The 15,439-nt window shown below is 43.8% G+C and overlaps 1 protein-coding gene across 1 annotated transcript; it reads right to left on the bottom strand.

Moving 5' to 3' along the window:
* Positions 1–50: 50 nt before the first annotated feature.
* On the bottom strand, positions 51–5,470 carry LOC119293498 (cinnamoyl-CoA reductase-like SNL6). The gene is made up of 5 exons (XM_037571963.1): positions 5,154–5,470; positions 3,223–3,398; positions 817–1,017; positions 578–731; positions 51–481 (listed from the first exon to the last, which is right to left on the bottom strand). Exons 1-5 carry the CDS (start codon positions 5,407–5,409, stop codon positions 171–173), a joined length of 1,098 nt encoding a protein of 365 aa, XP_037427860.1. The 5' UTR covers positions 5,410–5,470; the 3' UTR covers positions 51–170.
* Between the last annotated feature and the right edge of the window lie 9,969 nt (positions 5,471–15,439).

Raw genomic sequence — 15,439 nt, 5'->3', positions numbered from 1 at the left:
GCTACGGTTTCATCGTCCTACTCTACCGGATCACCTCTGCAAAACACTCATGGACTCATGGTATCTACTCCTACTAAACTAGCTCAGCTTTATTATTCACTGGGGCACAACTCTGTACAACGCACGCCATTTTCTCTCCTCCCACGCGGCGACTCCTCCTCCCGGCCGGGTCAGTCGTACGCGACGGGGAGGTAGGCGTCGTGGGTGCACCGCCTCCGGGAGGACACCAGCCGCGCCAGCTTCCGGTTGCAGAGCTCGAACGACGGCGGCGCGGCGGCCGGGGGCGGCGGCGCCCTCGGCCGGAGCCCCAGCTGCCGCTCCAGCTCCGCGAACTCCTCCGCGCGCCGCACCACGTGGTCGTAGCAGATGTACCTCCCGCCGGCGGTGCCGCCCATCGCCTCGTACACGCGCACGTGCGCCTCCGCCACCCGCTCCACGTCCGCCGTCGCCAGCAGGCCCTCCGCCAGCATGGTGTGCGCCCCTGATATTTTCATCGAAGGAACAACTATCTGTCAGTGCTCGATCTGAGGACAATGCTGGTTCGATGCAAACACAATGGCCAGACAGAAACACAAACCTTTGAGGTAGGCAATGGAGGGGGTGGAGTTGCGCCGGCGGAAACCCGGCCCGGTCACCAGCGCCGGGCACACCGTCACGAGCTTCAGGTCCCGGCCACGCGCCGCCCTCCATGCCGCCTTCTCTGCCATCGTCTTGCCAAGCGCAAACCACAGCTACAAGAACAAAATAATTTAAATATACACTGCCGGTTGATCCACGCAATGGAGAGTCTACAGGTTGAGCGGAATCTCTCATCACCTTCTTCTCACGGCAGAAGGTCTCGTCGCTCCAGCAGCTCTCATCGACGGTGGCGGGGAACCGGTGGCGGTGAGGGTAGCTCTGCCTCCACACGCAGGCCAGCAGCGACGAGGTAAAGACGCACTTCCTCACCGACTCCGTCCTCACGCACGCTTCCACCACCTGCTCTGCCGCCTTGGCTTCCAGAGTCGCCATGTGTTTCTGTTCAAGTTAACATTAGAAAAGTTATTAAGCGAGCCAACTTAATTTGGAGTAAGACCCGGTCTAATCAACATTCCAAGAATCTGTCTGCAAAGCACAGGTGGTGTAATGTAAAAATAAGAAGTGTTCTTAATTTTTTTTCATTTTTGAAAAACATCCGCAACAGATTTTAAAGGACTAAATACAATCACAAAATTTGACTCAGTGGACCTTATGATTATTTCAAAGGAATCACAAGAACTGGGAATCTAGCAAGACTGAAAGAAACAGAAATGGAAGTATTCAGCAAGACTAGTACAAGTCTACAACTACTATCTGTTGGACCTTGAACAAGTTATCAACTCATCATAATAAACTGAAGGGCAGGTATAACCAGATCAACACCGACGGTCAATGGGCTACAGCCAAGCCACGTCAATTTTCACCTGATATTTTGTACAAAGTACTACTTTTCTTGGCGCATACTGCAAGTCTGCGACCCGGTATGATCAACTTTGGAAGAACTACGTTGGAACTTTCAGAGACGAAAGTGCTATGGATTCTGGCATAGAATGTCAAAAAAGATAAGACAGGGCACCACCTAACCAATTTATTCTATCACCTTGTTATTGACCCAAAAGGTGCTAAAGTAAAGCACCAGGAGGCTGAAGCTACTCCGCGCATCTGACAAAGCAGAGGCAGTGCTCAAATTTTCATATTGCTCTTCAACAGGATGAGCTTTCGACAACCGAAAGATCAACATGATGCCTTTCATATGTACACGTTCAAACCAGCAGGAACTCAAGCATAGGTTGTACTCTTGAGAAGTACAGGTAAAGGGCATGTGGACTAAGTATCCAGGCCAGATGCTTTGCATGATAAGTAATCTAAAAGTGTTGGTGGAAATCACATGCTATGGTACTACAAACCTAAATTATGTTTCATCGTGCATTTTTTTCTCAAGTGTATGCAAAGCAGAGATAAATAATGCAAACAAATAGTAGCATATTACAAAGCAAGATCAAGAGCTACATCCATATCCATGATGAGTCTGCTAAAGCAATGGGTGTCAGCATCAGGCATGATCCAGTAAAGGCCCTACATCACCAATCTGAGTGGATTTGGTAGTTCCACTGTCAAACGCCATGCGAGCATGCGAATATAAGATATACTTGCAACCATTTTGGGGCTTGATTTGGCCTACTATGTTCAAACTATTTCCATCATATATCTGGATTTTGGAATCAGTAGGCTGTAGGCCCCTACCACCACTGGTTTTGTAGTAGGTATGCTTAGCAAATGGTTGGATGGTTACTTCTCACTGCAGCGGTCAATTCAGATAATTCCTTGATGCTTTTGGTCAGATAAAGTGCAACAGAAAAATGTAGAAAGAAACTGAATACAAAAGAGCTTCCAGTAATGACATCTGAAAAGTCAAGCACTCCAACTACACAAAGCCTATTGTGACATCAAATTTCCATAGCCTCATGAAGTTCATAAATCAATGGTTGTTGGCAGGATTCAATCGGAGATGAACACCACACCAACCAATCTTAGTTATATAGTAGATGCACACAATACGGATGATGTGGCCAAGGTCCTTTCCCAGGATTCATTGAAGGATAAGCACCGTGCATAGTTCTTGCAAATGACCATGAAAATTAACGAATTCTTACTCTTGTGATCACATATTGTGATAACACCGCTGGGAATAACCCAGCGCAGTACAAGATAGGGGTTGTCGCTAACTTGCATAACTACTGGCTGCAATGTGTACAGGTATTAAGTATGAAAATTCATCTCTCTGTAATAACAACTGACTCCCGATGAAATGTAAACGACATATGACTGATTTAATATGATTGTCGTGTTGTTTGTTAGCCATGATGTCCCTTGGTACTTTACATTTTGGAGCACTGGTAGAGTCCTCATCATGTTGACACCCACCTATATCGCATATGCCCTTACCAACTTGACACCCACCTATTCCATAATGTACCGCCTCTTTGCCTTCCTCAAGGGACAAGACAAAAGTTTTTGTGTCACAAGTTGAGATGTAGGAGCAGTGACACTGTCGATAACAGCATCTCCCTTCCGCAAACAAACAAAACAAGCAGACGAGTTTATCCAACATATTTTGCACGATGATTCTCTCATGCATGATGAACTTTCGAGACATATATCTACCTATTTTAGGAACGTTGATAAGGGGTTGTGTGAGCTCACCGTGTAGCCGGAGATGCCTCCTGGATCCACGAGTGATGAGGTATGGAAGACACCAACACAGCCATCGAAAGCTCGGTGCAAGCTCTCCGGGTCCATGACATTTGCCATAATAGTCCAGACCCCATCCCTGCCATTCTCACCGAACAAATCCATCTCCCTCAGCTTGTCCAGATCCTCTGCCAAAGAAAAATAAATACAACTTAGTTTTGGACTTCAACTTGGCAGTAAGAGTGAGCTATGAATGGGCTAGCATGGTATCAACAATTCACAAGTGAGTAAGGCATCAAGCTGTAGAAAATGATCACTTTCGACAGTAATTATAAAGAGGCAGCAATGTCACTTCGAATGCTGCATTAAGAGAGACCATATAGGCATTGTCAGACACATTGTTGCTGACCTAGAGTAAGGATCAGACACAATGTCACACCGATTATTTTCACAACCGCCCTCCTCCTGTTCCAAAAAGGTGCAAGTAACATGGGCAAAAGTTACACGCATTTGGGTGAATGTTCGAGAACATGTCCCCACCGTTTCTTATCCTCCTTGATTAGGAAACTATGGCTTTTAAAACTGACAAGCTGCTAACGGACAAGGAATGACGCATCAGTTAACTTTAGGTAGCATATTAATTCCCCAAATGGTCCATTCAAGGAGGTGGTAAGCTAAGGTGATCCTATCAGTGAGTGACTACTAAACAAAAGGTGATCCTATCAGTGAGTGACTACTAAACAAAAGGTGATCCTATCACTGAGTGACTACTAAACAAAAGGTGATCCTTATCAGAAATGCAATTCACATATACCTTAATTGCTCCAAATAAATAATCATATCCATCGGAGAACAACTACAGTTGAATTTCTTGCGCTGATGTGTGTGAAACAGCCTTGATTCTTCGCCAAAAGAAAAAAAAAATAGCCTTAGTTGGTAGAGTTGGCGGGTGTAAAGAACACCACTAGAAACGAAGAGATCAAGTGCTGCCTCAGCCCTCACTAACATCAGTACATAATGCTACTGTGAAAATTGATGTTTTCTTCTGCTTCATTCGTTTACTAAATTACCTTGGCCAGGCCTATGTTCGGTTTAAAATCCCATTCGGGCGCTTTTCCGGCAACCGATCAGGGAAAGGTATGAAACTCATGAAACTTCAGGAGCGAAAAACGGGGCATGCATTCCTTATGCATGACTCCACAGGCCCTTTCGCCTTTCACCCAAAGAGGGTGAACCCTGAACTGACCGATTTGGCTCCAAGGGGCAGGCAAAATTTTCTTGTGGTCGAGAAGAAGTGCATTGGTGAAACGTCAGCTACTACTGAGGGCGACGTGGTCATGAGCTGCGGACGGATTGTGATGGACCATTTTCAACCAACAAGTCCATGTCCCCAGCAGAAAAACACACACCTACGCACCAAACACTTGGACACATCGCTAGCGGTGACATCGCCAGCGCTCGGACGCATCCCTGTTCACCGGCGGTGACGACATACCGATTAAACGGAAAATGGGAGGGCCCCGGATTGTGGTAAAGAAAGTGGGTTGAGATTATCTTGTCCCCTTTCCCTTTGGAGCTAGGCACAGCAACGAAATTACCATTTTGAACTGCCGGTTCCTGAACCCGAGCCGCTAAATTCTGAACTGCAATTTTGCACCTCCCACGCAAAGGGAAATGGAACTTGTACTGGACTAGTGGCGCAGCTGTGCAAGCTACTCTATCTATGTAATTTAAATTCGCCACGGCGCAAGCATTGCGGAATCCGCCACGAAATTTCGGAACGGCGGGGGAAGGTGGCCAACTCTCTCTCGGTCCGTCCGTATGTGGAATGTCGGGGCAGAGAAGCACCAAATTCCCCACCACCCGTCTCGCGTTTTAAACTCGACCAAGCGGTCAAGAGTCAACGAGCCACGGACCAAGCTAGCAAGAAGGGACCAACGGACCTTGGGTCTCGAGGGCGAGGCGGACGGAGTAGCCGTGGCGGAGGAGGCGGTCGACGACGGCGAGGCCGAGGAAGGAGATGCCGCCCGTGACGCACACGGCGCGCGCCTCCGCGGCGCCCTCCTCGGCGCCGGCCCCGCGCTTGCCCGCCGCGGCCGCGCCCCCGCCCCGCCACCTCCACGCGGCGCCGAGCAGCAGCGCCGCCCGCATCTCCTCCACCTCCGCCGCCATGCTCTGCGTGCTCCGCAGCACCCCCATGGCGGCTTTGCTCTGCTCCGTGTCACCTTGCCTTGGCGTGGAGTGGGGGCTGGTGGTCGATGGATCGTGTGATGATGGGTGGGTGGGCGACGTGGATATATAGGGGACGACGGCTGCCACGTCGTCGGCTCTGCGCCAACGACGAGCTCCTCGTGGCTGGCTGCGCTCCGTGCCCGGCTCGGCTCGGCCCGACCGCCAAAACAATTGGGCGACGGTTCAACCAGCGGGAATTATTCATTTTGTATGGCGCCGGTCCGATTTTTTACATGTTGAGCATGTGCTCCATGGCTCATATATACAAGTAGAACCACACGTAGTCAAATGGAAGTTGTCTAGTCAAATGGACGTATGTTCGCATGAAATATTTATTTTTGCGCGATTTCTGCTTGCTATATGCTATATTTGCCGAAAACCGTGTAGCCATTTGACTGCACGAACTGGCCGCCACTAATTACAGTTTTTTTTTTAAAAAAATGCGTGTATGGCATAGTCAGACTGGATCGCACAATTGTTTAGCTTTGACCCCAAAAGCCAAAACAGTATTCCTCAAACAAGAGTATTTGTCCCGTGTGCATGTATAAGGTATTCACACGCAACATGCACTACATATACATATATAGTACAACTGTATAAGGTACTACAGCATCAGCCCGGTCGGTCCGTTTATTTATTTCAGAGAAAAAAAAAGCTAGTTGGTTCCTTCGCCGTGGCATTCGTCTAGTCCCAGCTACCGCGGCGACGTCTACTTACATTGGCCGCCGCGGAGCTGGCTGGCCAGGCCGGCCAGTATGTGGAGAGTTTTTTTTGTGTGTGTGTGTGTTGGCACTTAGCAGGGCCCGCTTGATCTGGAAGGATTAGGATTAGATCGGCTAGCCATGGCCATGATTCATATCCTATCTACTACTAGGGACCAAAACCAAAACCAAACCGTGCGTCTGGCTAGATTAGCTAGATAGTAATCTAGTGTCAATCGCTCGACGTGCTCTACTATTAGACTTTTTGGTGGGAAAGAGACACGATGCACACTTCCAAAAGGAACAGCTGGCCTTAGTTAATTAATTATAGTACTGCTACTTTCTCACCGTACGAGTGGTCACTAATCCCGCGCTGACAACCGTTAGATCTTAGAAACACAATGCCCGAGTGCCGTGGTTCTCCCATGGGATGTGTTGGGCCCTCCGTTAAAATCGAGGGCATATTAATTTTTATTATTTATGATGTTTGTTGTACTGTTATGATTGAAAATGAGTAGAATAAAAATTATTCTGTAAAATAAATCGGGGGCATAGTAGATCGCTCTAGTTGTCAAAAACCTTCTCCAAAATTCCATATCTTTCAAGAGGGCATCGTCTAACCCATCCCGATATTTTAGTCTGCAAAAAGATAAATTATCACGTACCTACACAAGTGTCACATAATAATATATATACAAGCATTACTTATAACTAGATAAACTAGAGAGTAAAACCGTGGGTCTGGCTAGATTAGCTAGATGGTAATCTAGTGTCAATCGCTCGACGTGCTCTACTACTAGACTTTTTGGTGGGAAAGAGACACGATGCTCACTTCCAAAAGGAACAGCTTTATAGTACTGCTACTTTCTCACCGTACGAGTGGTCATTAATCCCGCGCTGACAACCGTTAGATCTTAGAAACACAATGCCCGAGTGCCGTGGTTCTCCCATGGGATGTGTTGGGCCCTCCGTTAAAATCGAGGGCATAGTAATTTTTATTATTTATGATGTTTGTTGTACTGTTATGATTGAAAATGAGTAGAATAAAAATTATTCTGTAAAATAAATTGGGGGCATAGTAGATCGCTCTAGTTGTCAAAAACCTTCTCCAAAATTCCATATCTTTCAAGAGGGCATCGTCTAACCCATCCCGATATTTTAGTCTGCAAAAAGATAAATTATCACGTACCTACACAAGTGTCACATAATAATGTATATACAAACATTACTTATAACTAGATAAACTAGAGAGTAAAACCGTGGGTCTGGCTAGATTAGCTAGATGGTAATCTAGTGTCAATCGCTCGACGTGCTCTACTACTAGACTTTTTGGTGGGAAAGAGACACGATGCTCACTTCCAAAAGGAACAGTTGGCCTTAGTTAATTAATTATAGTACTGCTACTTTCTCACCGTACGAGTGGTCACTAATCCCGCGCTGACAACCGTTAGATCTTAGAAACACAATGCCCGAGTGCCGTGGTTCTCCCATGGGATGTGTTGGGCCCTCCGTTAAAATCGAGGGCATAGTAATTTTTATTATTTATGATGTTTGTTGTACTGTTATGATTGAAAATGAGTAGAATAAAAATTATTCTGTAAAATAAATTGGGGGCATAGTAGATCGCTCTAGTTGTCAAAAACCTTCTCCAAAATTCCATATCTTTCAAGAGGGCATCGTCTAACCCATCCCGATATTTTAGTCTGCAAAAAGATAAATTATCACGTACCTACACAAGTGTCACATAATAATATATATACAAACATTACTTATAACTAGATAAACTAGAGAGTAAAACCGTGGGTCTGGCTAGATTAGCTAGATGGTAATCTAGTGTCAATCGCTCGACGTGCTCTACTACTAGACTTTTTGGTGGGAAAGAGACACGATGCTCACTTTCAAAAGGAACAGTTGGCCTTAGTTAATTAATTATAGTACTGCTACTTTCTCACCGTACGAGTGGTCACTAATCCCGCGCTGACAACCGTTAGATCTTAGAAACACAATGCCCGAGTGCCGTGGTTCTCCCATGGGATGTGTTGGGCCCTCCGTTAAAATCGAGGGCATAGTAATTTTTATTATTTATGATGTTTGTTGTACTGTTATGATTGAAAATGAGTAGAATAAAAATTATTCTGTAAAATAAATCGGGGGCATAGTAGATCGCTCTAGTTGTCAAAAACCTTCTCCAAAATTCCATATCTTTCAAGAGGGCATCGTCTAACCCATCCCGATATTTTAGTCTGCAAAAAGATAAATTATCACGTACCTACACAAGTGTCACATAATAATATATATATACAAACATTACTTATAACTAGATAAACTAGAGAGTAAAGTGCTTCTTGACTTCAATCATCGTTGGTCTTGTAGTAAGTCGTACGGCCAACTCGAAGGCATCATCGCAAACAAACGTGGGTCTTGTCTAGATTTTATCCGCTTAGGTCGGGCAATGAGGCGGCTGCCTGCTTTTTTTGTGTTTGCGTTGACAGTGCGTCTAACCTACCAACGCATTTGGTCCATCTGGTCAACTGACAGTCAAATATATACATTTTTAACGCATATGTCTAACTAAAAAGAAACATTGCATATAGTTTAACCAAATAAATCACATAGTACCGTAATAATAAATAGTTTTACAACCGAATAAAAATCACAAAGTTTACAACAAATTTAAATTTTCATAAATACATCAAAAGAAAATGAACCGATACATTTACTGGTTGCCAAGGTGAATCCACTTGTGCTCAACCAAGTCATTTTGGAGTTCGATGTAAGTTTGCCAATCACGCATTTTGTGATGAAATTCGGTGAAGTGTGCAAACATTGCCGGTTCTTGTTGCTCAGGCACAACATTTTCATGCTGAAATTGAAACCCTTTGTCCTAGATGTTGTCATCACGCTCATCCTCCACAATCATGTTGTGCATGATCACACAAAAAGTCATCACCTCCCAAAACTTCTCGGTGCTCCATCTTCTAGCATGGTGTCGAACGATAACCCGTCCAGATTGAAGCACACCAAAAGCACCTCCACATCCTTCCTAGCACTCTCTTGTGCTTGGACAAATCTCTGCCTCTTCCCTCCTTCTGGATTGTATATTGTCTTAACAAGAGTTGACCACTGAGGATAGATACTATCAACTAGGTAGTATTCCTTGTTGTGGTTGTGGCCATTGATCTCAAAGTTGACCTCTGGGTTGTGGCCTTCTGCAAGCCTTGAGAACACCAGAGAACGCTGAAACACGTTGATGTCATTATAAGAACCGGTCATGCCGAAAAAAGTGCGCCAAATCCAAAGCAACCTTTCATGCTTCTAGACAGTGCAACCTTTTCACATGCCCCTTGTACTGCCCCTGCCAAGCAAATGGACAGTTCTTCCACTTTCAGTGCATACAATCTATGTTATCAAGCATTTTCGAAAAAGCCTCTTTCTACATTAATCTCCAACAATCGGGTTGTATCTGCGACATTTGGCTCTCTTAGGTACTCAAGGCCAAACTCTGCCACGGCGGGCTTTTGCAGAACATGTACATTGATGCAAGACTTGTGGACTCACTTATGCGGACGTACTCGTCCACAAGATCACTGGTAATTCCGTATGCAGGCATACGAATAGCCGCAATGCATTTCTGATAAGAGGAGAAGCCAACCATTCCAAGTCCATCCTCCTTGCACTCATAGTGATCATCATATGCTACCACTCCCTCCCGAAAATGGTTGAACACATGTCTCGCCATCCGAAAGCGGCGCCGGAAAAAATGAGGTTTGAAGAGCGGGGACGTGCACTAAAAGTAATCGGCGGAAAATATGCAATGGCCGCTCTCTCTATTGCGGTTCAACGTCAGAGCATCATCCGATGACGAATCATCCGATGAAAAAATGATGTCGTTGAAAAAAATACTCATGTCCACTATCCATGGTACCTTGCGAGCAAAGTGTCGAAGACCTTGTGGTCGTGGTGGAGATGCGTTCGGTGAAAAGCACCCCGGCCTCCCTGTGCAGGCAGTAGGCCCGTTGAAGCGGAGATGAGGCGGCAGGCAGCCTTGGAGCGCGAGGGCGGATGGATATTGGAGGTGATGGGCAGTGCTGGCGGACGTGGTTTCTCTAGCACCGGCGGCGGCGAGAAAATGCCACAAACGCCAGCAAGAACTCCTCCGAAGCGACGGGTGGGTGGGGGAGTATGTGGAAGCGTGGCGGAAGGTGGGCAACGATGGAGCATCCGAAAGATGGGTAACAGCGGCGATGGCGACGAGGGGCGGGAGGGTGTAGGACGTGGAGGGGAGGAGGCAACATGTACGTGTCACCGACTGACGGATCAGGGAGGACTAAGAGAGCAATCACATGTGTCCACTTCGTGTCCACGCAGACGCAAACCCTACCCAAAATTAGGTCGGATATGGGTCACGAACGAACAAAAATCAGATGGCCATCCGTTTGCGACAGAAACGACCCAAATTGACATGTGCAAACCAAATGGGTCCACGGCAATCTCCGTCTCTAGCTCATCGAGGGTCACTACACCTCCTCCTGCTCTAGGGAGTGCTCTTGAAGCGTGAGCTCGGTGTCTTCCTCATATTCTTCTCCTGTCGACGTGCTCTACTTTTCTGTGAGCATAGGCATACGGCCCTGCCTAGTCGATACCATGCGCCCCGCTGTGTTCACTAACGGTGTCTCCTTTCATTTTTGTTGGTCTTCTTTTAAAAAACATTATTTTCTCTTTTTAGGAGTGTTTTTTTCTTCTGTTTTTTTGGTTTTGCATTCTTTGCAATTTTATCTGTTTTGCAATATACAGTGAACATTTTAACTTTGAATATTTTTTAGTATACATGAAGATTTTGCAATATACAATAGAAAAATTGTTCTAATAAACATTGAACATTGTTTTATATGCTGAACATTTTTTATACACTCTAAACATCTTTTTAATATACGATAAACTTTTTAAATATACACTGAACTTTTTATAAAACACACAGCACCAGTTTTCTATAATATATTTCTAATTTTTTTTATAGTTTTTAAAATATGTAACTCCTAAACAATAATACTGTTGTTTTTCCTGAAAACTCGACTAAAAAACCAAAGAGCAAAATAACATAAACTGCTCCCGTGTCGTGTGCGCTGACACACCTACCTTCGCTCTCAGCGAAGCATCCTGTATTTTGCCGGCTGCGAGGCCGAAAAATATTATGCGACGCTCAATGCGGCAGATTGCCGCTGAATCCCAGCGGACAACAAGCTAGCGATAGAAATGGACCGGGCCATTTTGGCGGTAGCAGCGTACCCAGATTCTGGTTTTGGAAACTTTCTAGAAGACTCCTGGTTTAGGAACCGGTTTCTTTTTTTTGTAGTTTCTTTACTGGTGTTTTCTGTATTTTTTGTCGTTACTTAATCTGTTCTTTCTTTTCCACTGTCTTTTTCTTTTTTTCCAAGCATTCAAAAATTTCAGAAAACTTTGTGATTTACAATTTGTTTTAATAATAAGAAAACATTTCGAATTTCAAAACATGTTCCTGTTTTTAAAAATTGCTCCATATGAAAAAATGATCATTTTTTCAAAAAAATATTCGCATTTGAAAAATATGTTCTGCATGTTCAAGTTAGCTCTTTTTCACGTGGATCTTTTTCCGATTTTGGGAACCTTCTGGCTGGTTCCTGGCCGGTTTTGGGAACCTTCCAGAAGGTTCTTGAACCGGGTTTTCTGTTTTTTTTCTTTTTTCGTTATAATTATTTCTGTTTTCTTTTCTTTTCTTTTATTTCGTTATTTCTGTTTGTTTTCTTTCTTTGGTTTTTTATTTTCTTCTCCTTTTTTCATTTTTTTTACTTTCTATAGTTATTTCTCTTTCTTTTCTTCTCCTTCTTTTCATTTTTTCTGAAAATATTCAAATTTTGTTCGTGTTTCCAAAAATGTTCATATTTCGGAAAAATGTTCTCAAAATTCAAAAATTGTTCTCGTTACACAAAATAGTTCAAAACTTTCAAAATTCAAAAAATGTATCAGATTTCAGTTTTTTGTTCACGCATTTTAAAAATGTTTGCGCTTCCAATTTTGTTTGGATTTTTTCAAAATGCTCAGCGGCCATCGTCTCTTTCTGCTTAAACTTATAAGTGCACAAAGCCATCACAGATTCATGGGATGCCGGGGTTGGTTCTTGGTTGTCTGGTCACTGATTCACTGCATTATTTTAGTACGTACGTATAGGCAGATTAGCGTTGGGTGTGAGACCGTTTGATGCTACTGGTAATATTCCTTGCCCTAGCTCCAAGTAAATCTTATTCTAAGCCCATATTGATAGAGAATACAGTGATAACAGGACCAGATGTTCTTATGGAACGTGCATAACTTGTATAAAAACTAGCCCGTTGCACGTGAAATAGGCCTGGAAAACCCCAGAGAAGGGAATCCCAGGGAAACCGGGTGGGCAAGCACAGAATAAGCCGAGCAGGACGACTAGTCAAATCCAAACCCCAAAAGATACTGCTTGATTTACCCGTATGTTATCCCATACTAGTCCTAGCAATTACTCAAATGTTAAGAGGAAGATACTTAATCAGATGGTAAGAGAAAGCTGATGGCTGAACATTCCCAGCACAAAAGGACAAGCCAGAAACACACCGGATCATAAGACGACAACGGAAACAAATCCAAGAGAAAGGGACGGCACTAGTTCGACTAGTCTCTGTCACACTCAGGCTGGGCTCCCAGGGTTGCAGTAAGAAACTAAGAATGATAAAAATCCAGCCTAGCTAGCTAGTAGTAGAATCAGCACTGCTGAGATGGAAAAGCATGCACGGTGAAAGAAAAGAAATTCTAAGCACATCATACACAAGAAAATCACAAACATAGACCTAAATGGATCATAGTAATTGATTTGACCACACCAAAAATGGTAAAACTAGGGTTTGCAATAAATTGACCAAATGCACACAAAACAAACATCTCAACCAATCAAAAGGAGGGGGAATGGGGGAGGTACCTTGGGTGATGAAAATGCTCCGGATCCACCGATGAAATCTCAAGCAAGTTGAGTGGATCTAGGCGGGTTTGTGAGGGGGAGAGGAGCTGAGCACGGGGAAGAAGAGTGGTGGTGGGGCCCACAAACAAGCCCCTCCCCACCTTATCCACCACACAGGGCCCTACCGCCAGAGTAGCCGGCGGTAGGCTTTAGTACCCTACCGCCAGATCCCCTGACGGTAGGCCCTTTTCCACGTCAGCCAACTCAGACGACCGTCAGTCGCCGTCAAAGGGCCTACCGCCAGAGGGGACGACGGTAGGTCGTGCGACCCTACCGCCAGCCTCCCTGGCGGTAGGCAAAAGGGTCAGATCCCGAATTATTTTCAAACGGGATCAGATCCTGATTTTGTTTGCAAAAAGGGTCAAAACATGAAATTTTGCCTCCGGATGGCGCGCTCTTCCTCGGTCTTGTCGTAGCCTCTTTTTTCTCTTTTCACGAGGCTCTCGCAGCGTTCAGCACCCACATCTCGATTTCCCCCACCTCCTTCCCCCCAAATAGCGCCGCCGCTTGCCACCTGCGCCCACCGCCGCTGGGATCCCGACCCGCACCTCCCCTCCTCCCCCAAGCCTCAACACCACCGCTGGGATCCTGTCTGGGGCGGCTTGGATGGTGGCCGTGGATGTCTGCTGCACCAATTTTTTCTGTATCTTCAGATCATGGCTCTTTTATGTTTTTTCTGTATCTTCAGATCGTGTCTCTTTCATGTTCTTTTTGTCAGACTGTCTGGAATCCCCAATCCTTAGCTTCTTCTTGTTGATATCCTAGAAAACTCAAAAGAGTATATAAACTGAGATAATTGGATATAAATTAGCGATGTGGGACTATTGAATATTGAATAGATGAATGAATTAGTCCTTTCATCGTGCGTGACGTGCAGGCCATGGCTGAGACGCGCGGTGGTGAGCCCAGTCCAACAAGAGATAAGAGCCGCGGGCATAATTTCTAACAAATGTAGGGGTTTTTATGCAAAAAATGAAACGTTTTATCAGAGTGCCACTTAAACAGGGACTGTGGGTTTATTTCAAAGAAACGGAGGTTTTTTTTCGCAAAAACGTCAAAGACGTACGACCAGAAGCAATAACTTGTTTATTAGTAGGTAGAGATTCTTTTTTTTTACTTTTTTCTTATTCCTTTTATTTTTCTCTGGATTTCTTTGTTCCTTTCTTGTTTTCTTTGGTTTTTTTCATTTTATTTCAACACGTGTCTACATTTTTCGTATACATGTGAAACAGTTTTAAAATAATTGAATGCATGATTAACATTTTTAAAATATATTTTAAAAAATATCTAAAAATTCTTATATTTTTTCCCATAGTGATCTAAAAAGTCTTATGTTTCTTTACAGAGGGAATACATGTTAAACATTTCTAAAATGCATGTTAATTTTTTTAAATGATACAAAACGTTTTTAAAGTATCTGAACATTTTCTTACACTGTGCAAATATTTTGTCAAAAAGTCAAAAAATATTTCAGAAACGCGGGAATATTTTTAAAATGTAACTCATATTTTTTTCTGAATGGTACGAACCATATTTTTTGGATATATGAATATTTTTTTACATTGTATAACATTTTCCCAAAATTTCATGTGCATTTTATTGAAATGCATGATTTTTTTAAATGATAAGAAGTTGTTTTCTAAATGCTATCGACATATTTTTTTTACACTAACATAAATTTCATTGTTTCAATATTTTTAATAATCTTACGTAAACTTTTTTTTTTGAAATATATGTTTTTTTAGACAACCTCATGAAGTTTTTATTAATCCGTCACAATGTTTACAGGGACGAAAGTAAGGTCTCCAGGCAGTCCTAACCAAACATGGCGGCCACCCTGGAGAGATAAAGCATACTTCGCTAAGTTGTGAGCTTCGAAATTCGAGCTCCTAAATTCATGGATAAATTTACAAAAATCAAAATCCAAAGAGTGTCGTATTATCACCTGTATAATTGCTTCATAAACGGATGAATTCCCCTTCTTCAAATTTTCCACCACTAGCTTGCAGTCCGAGGCCACATGTATCCTCCTTTCACAGAGATCATCTGAGAGATCTAGTGCTTCTCTGATTGCAATCGCCTTCAAAATCTGTGGTTCTGCAATAAAATTAAGGACCATTACAGAAGCTCCCAAGAACGTCCATCTGCACTACACTACGGCATACTGCCCCAACAGCACCACACTTTTTTTTTGAACTTCGGCGACTATATTTAATTCATAATCATATCCTTTACAATAAGCGGAATCAGAACAGCACCACACTTAGCTCTCCTAGCG

This window comes from Triticum dicoccoides, chromosome 1A (genome assembly GCF_002162155.2).
Source record: "Triticum dicoccoides isolate Atlit2015 ecotype Zavitan chromosome 1A, WEW_v2.0, whole genome shotgun sequence".
Classification (NCBI taxonomy): domain Eukaryota; kingdom Viridiplantae; phylum Streptophyta; class Magnoliopsida; order Poales; family Poaceae; genus Triticum; species Triticum dicoccoides.
This window is presented reverse-complemented; position numbering and strand designations above follow the sequence as displayed.

Excerpts from the sequence above, each read along its gene's own strand:
- LOC119293498 (XM_037571963.1), bottom strand. The coding sequence starts at position 5,409 with ATGGGGGTGCTGCGGAGCACGCAGAGCATGGCGGCGGAGGTGGAGGAG. Across the intron at positions 732-816 it reads CCTTCTGCCGTGAGAAGAAG|CTGTGGTTTGCGCTTGGCAA; the intron begins GTGATGAGAGAT and ends TTGTTCTTGTAG. Across the intron at positions 482-577 it reads CTCCATTGCCTACCTCAAAG|GGGCGCACACCATGCTGGCG; the intron begins GTTTGTGTTTCT and ends TGAAAATATCAG.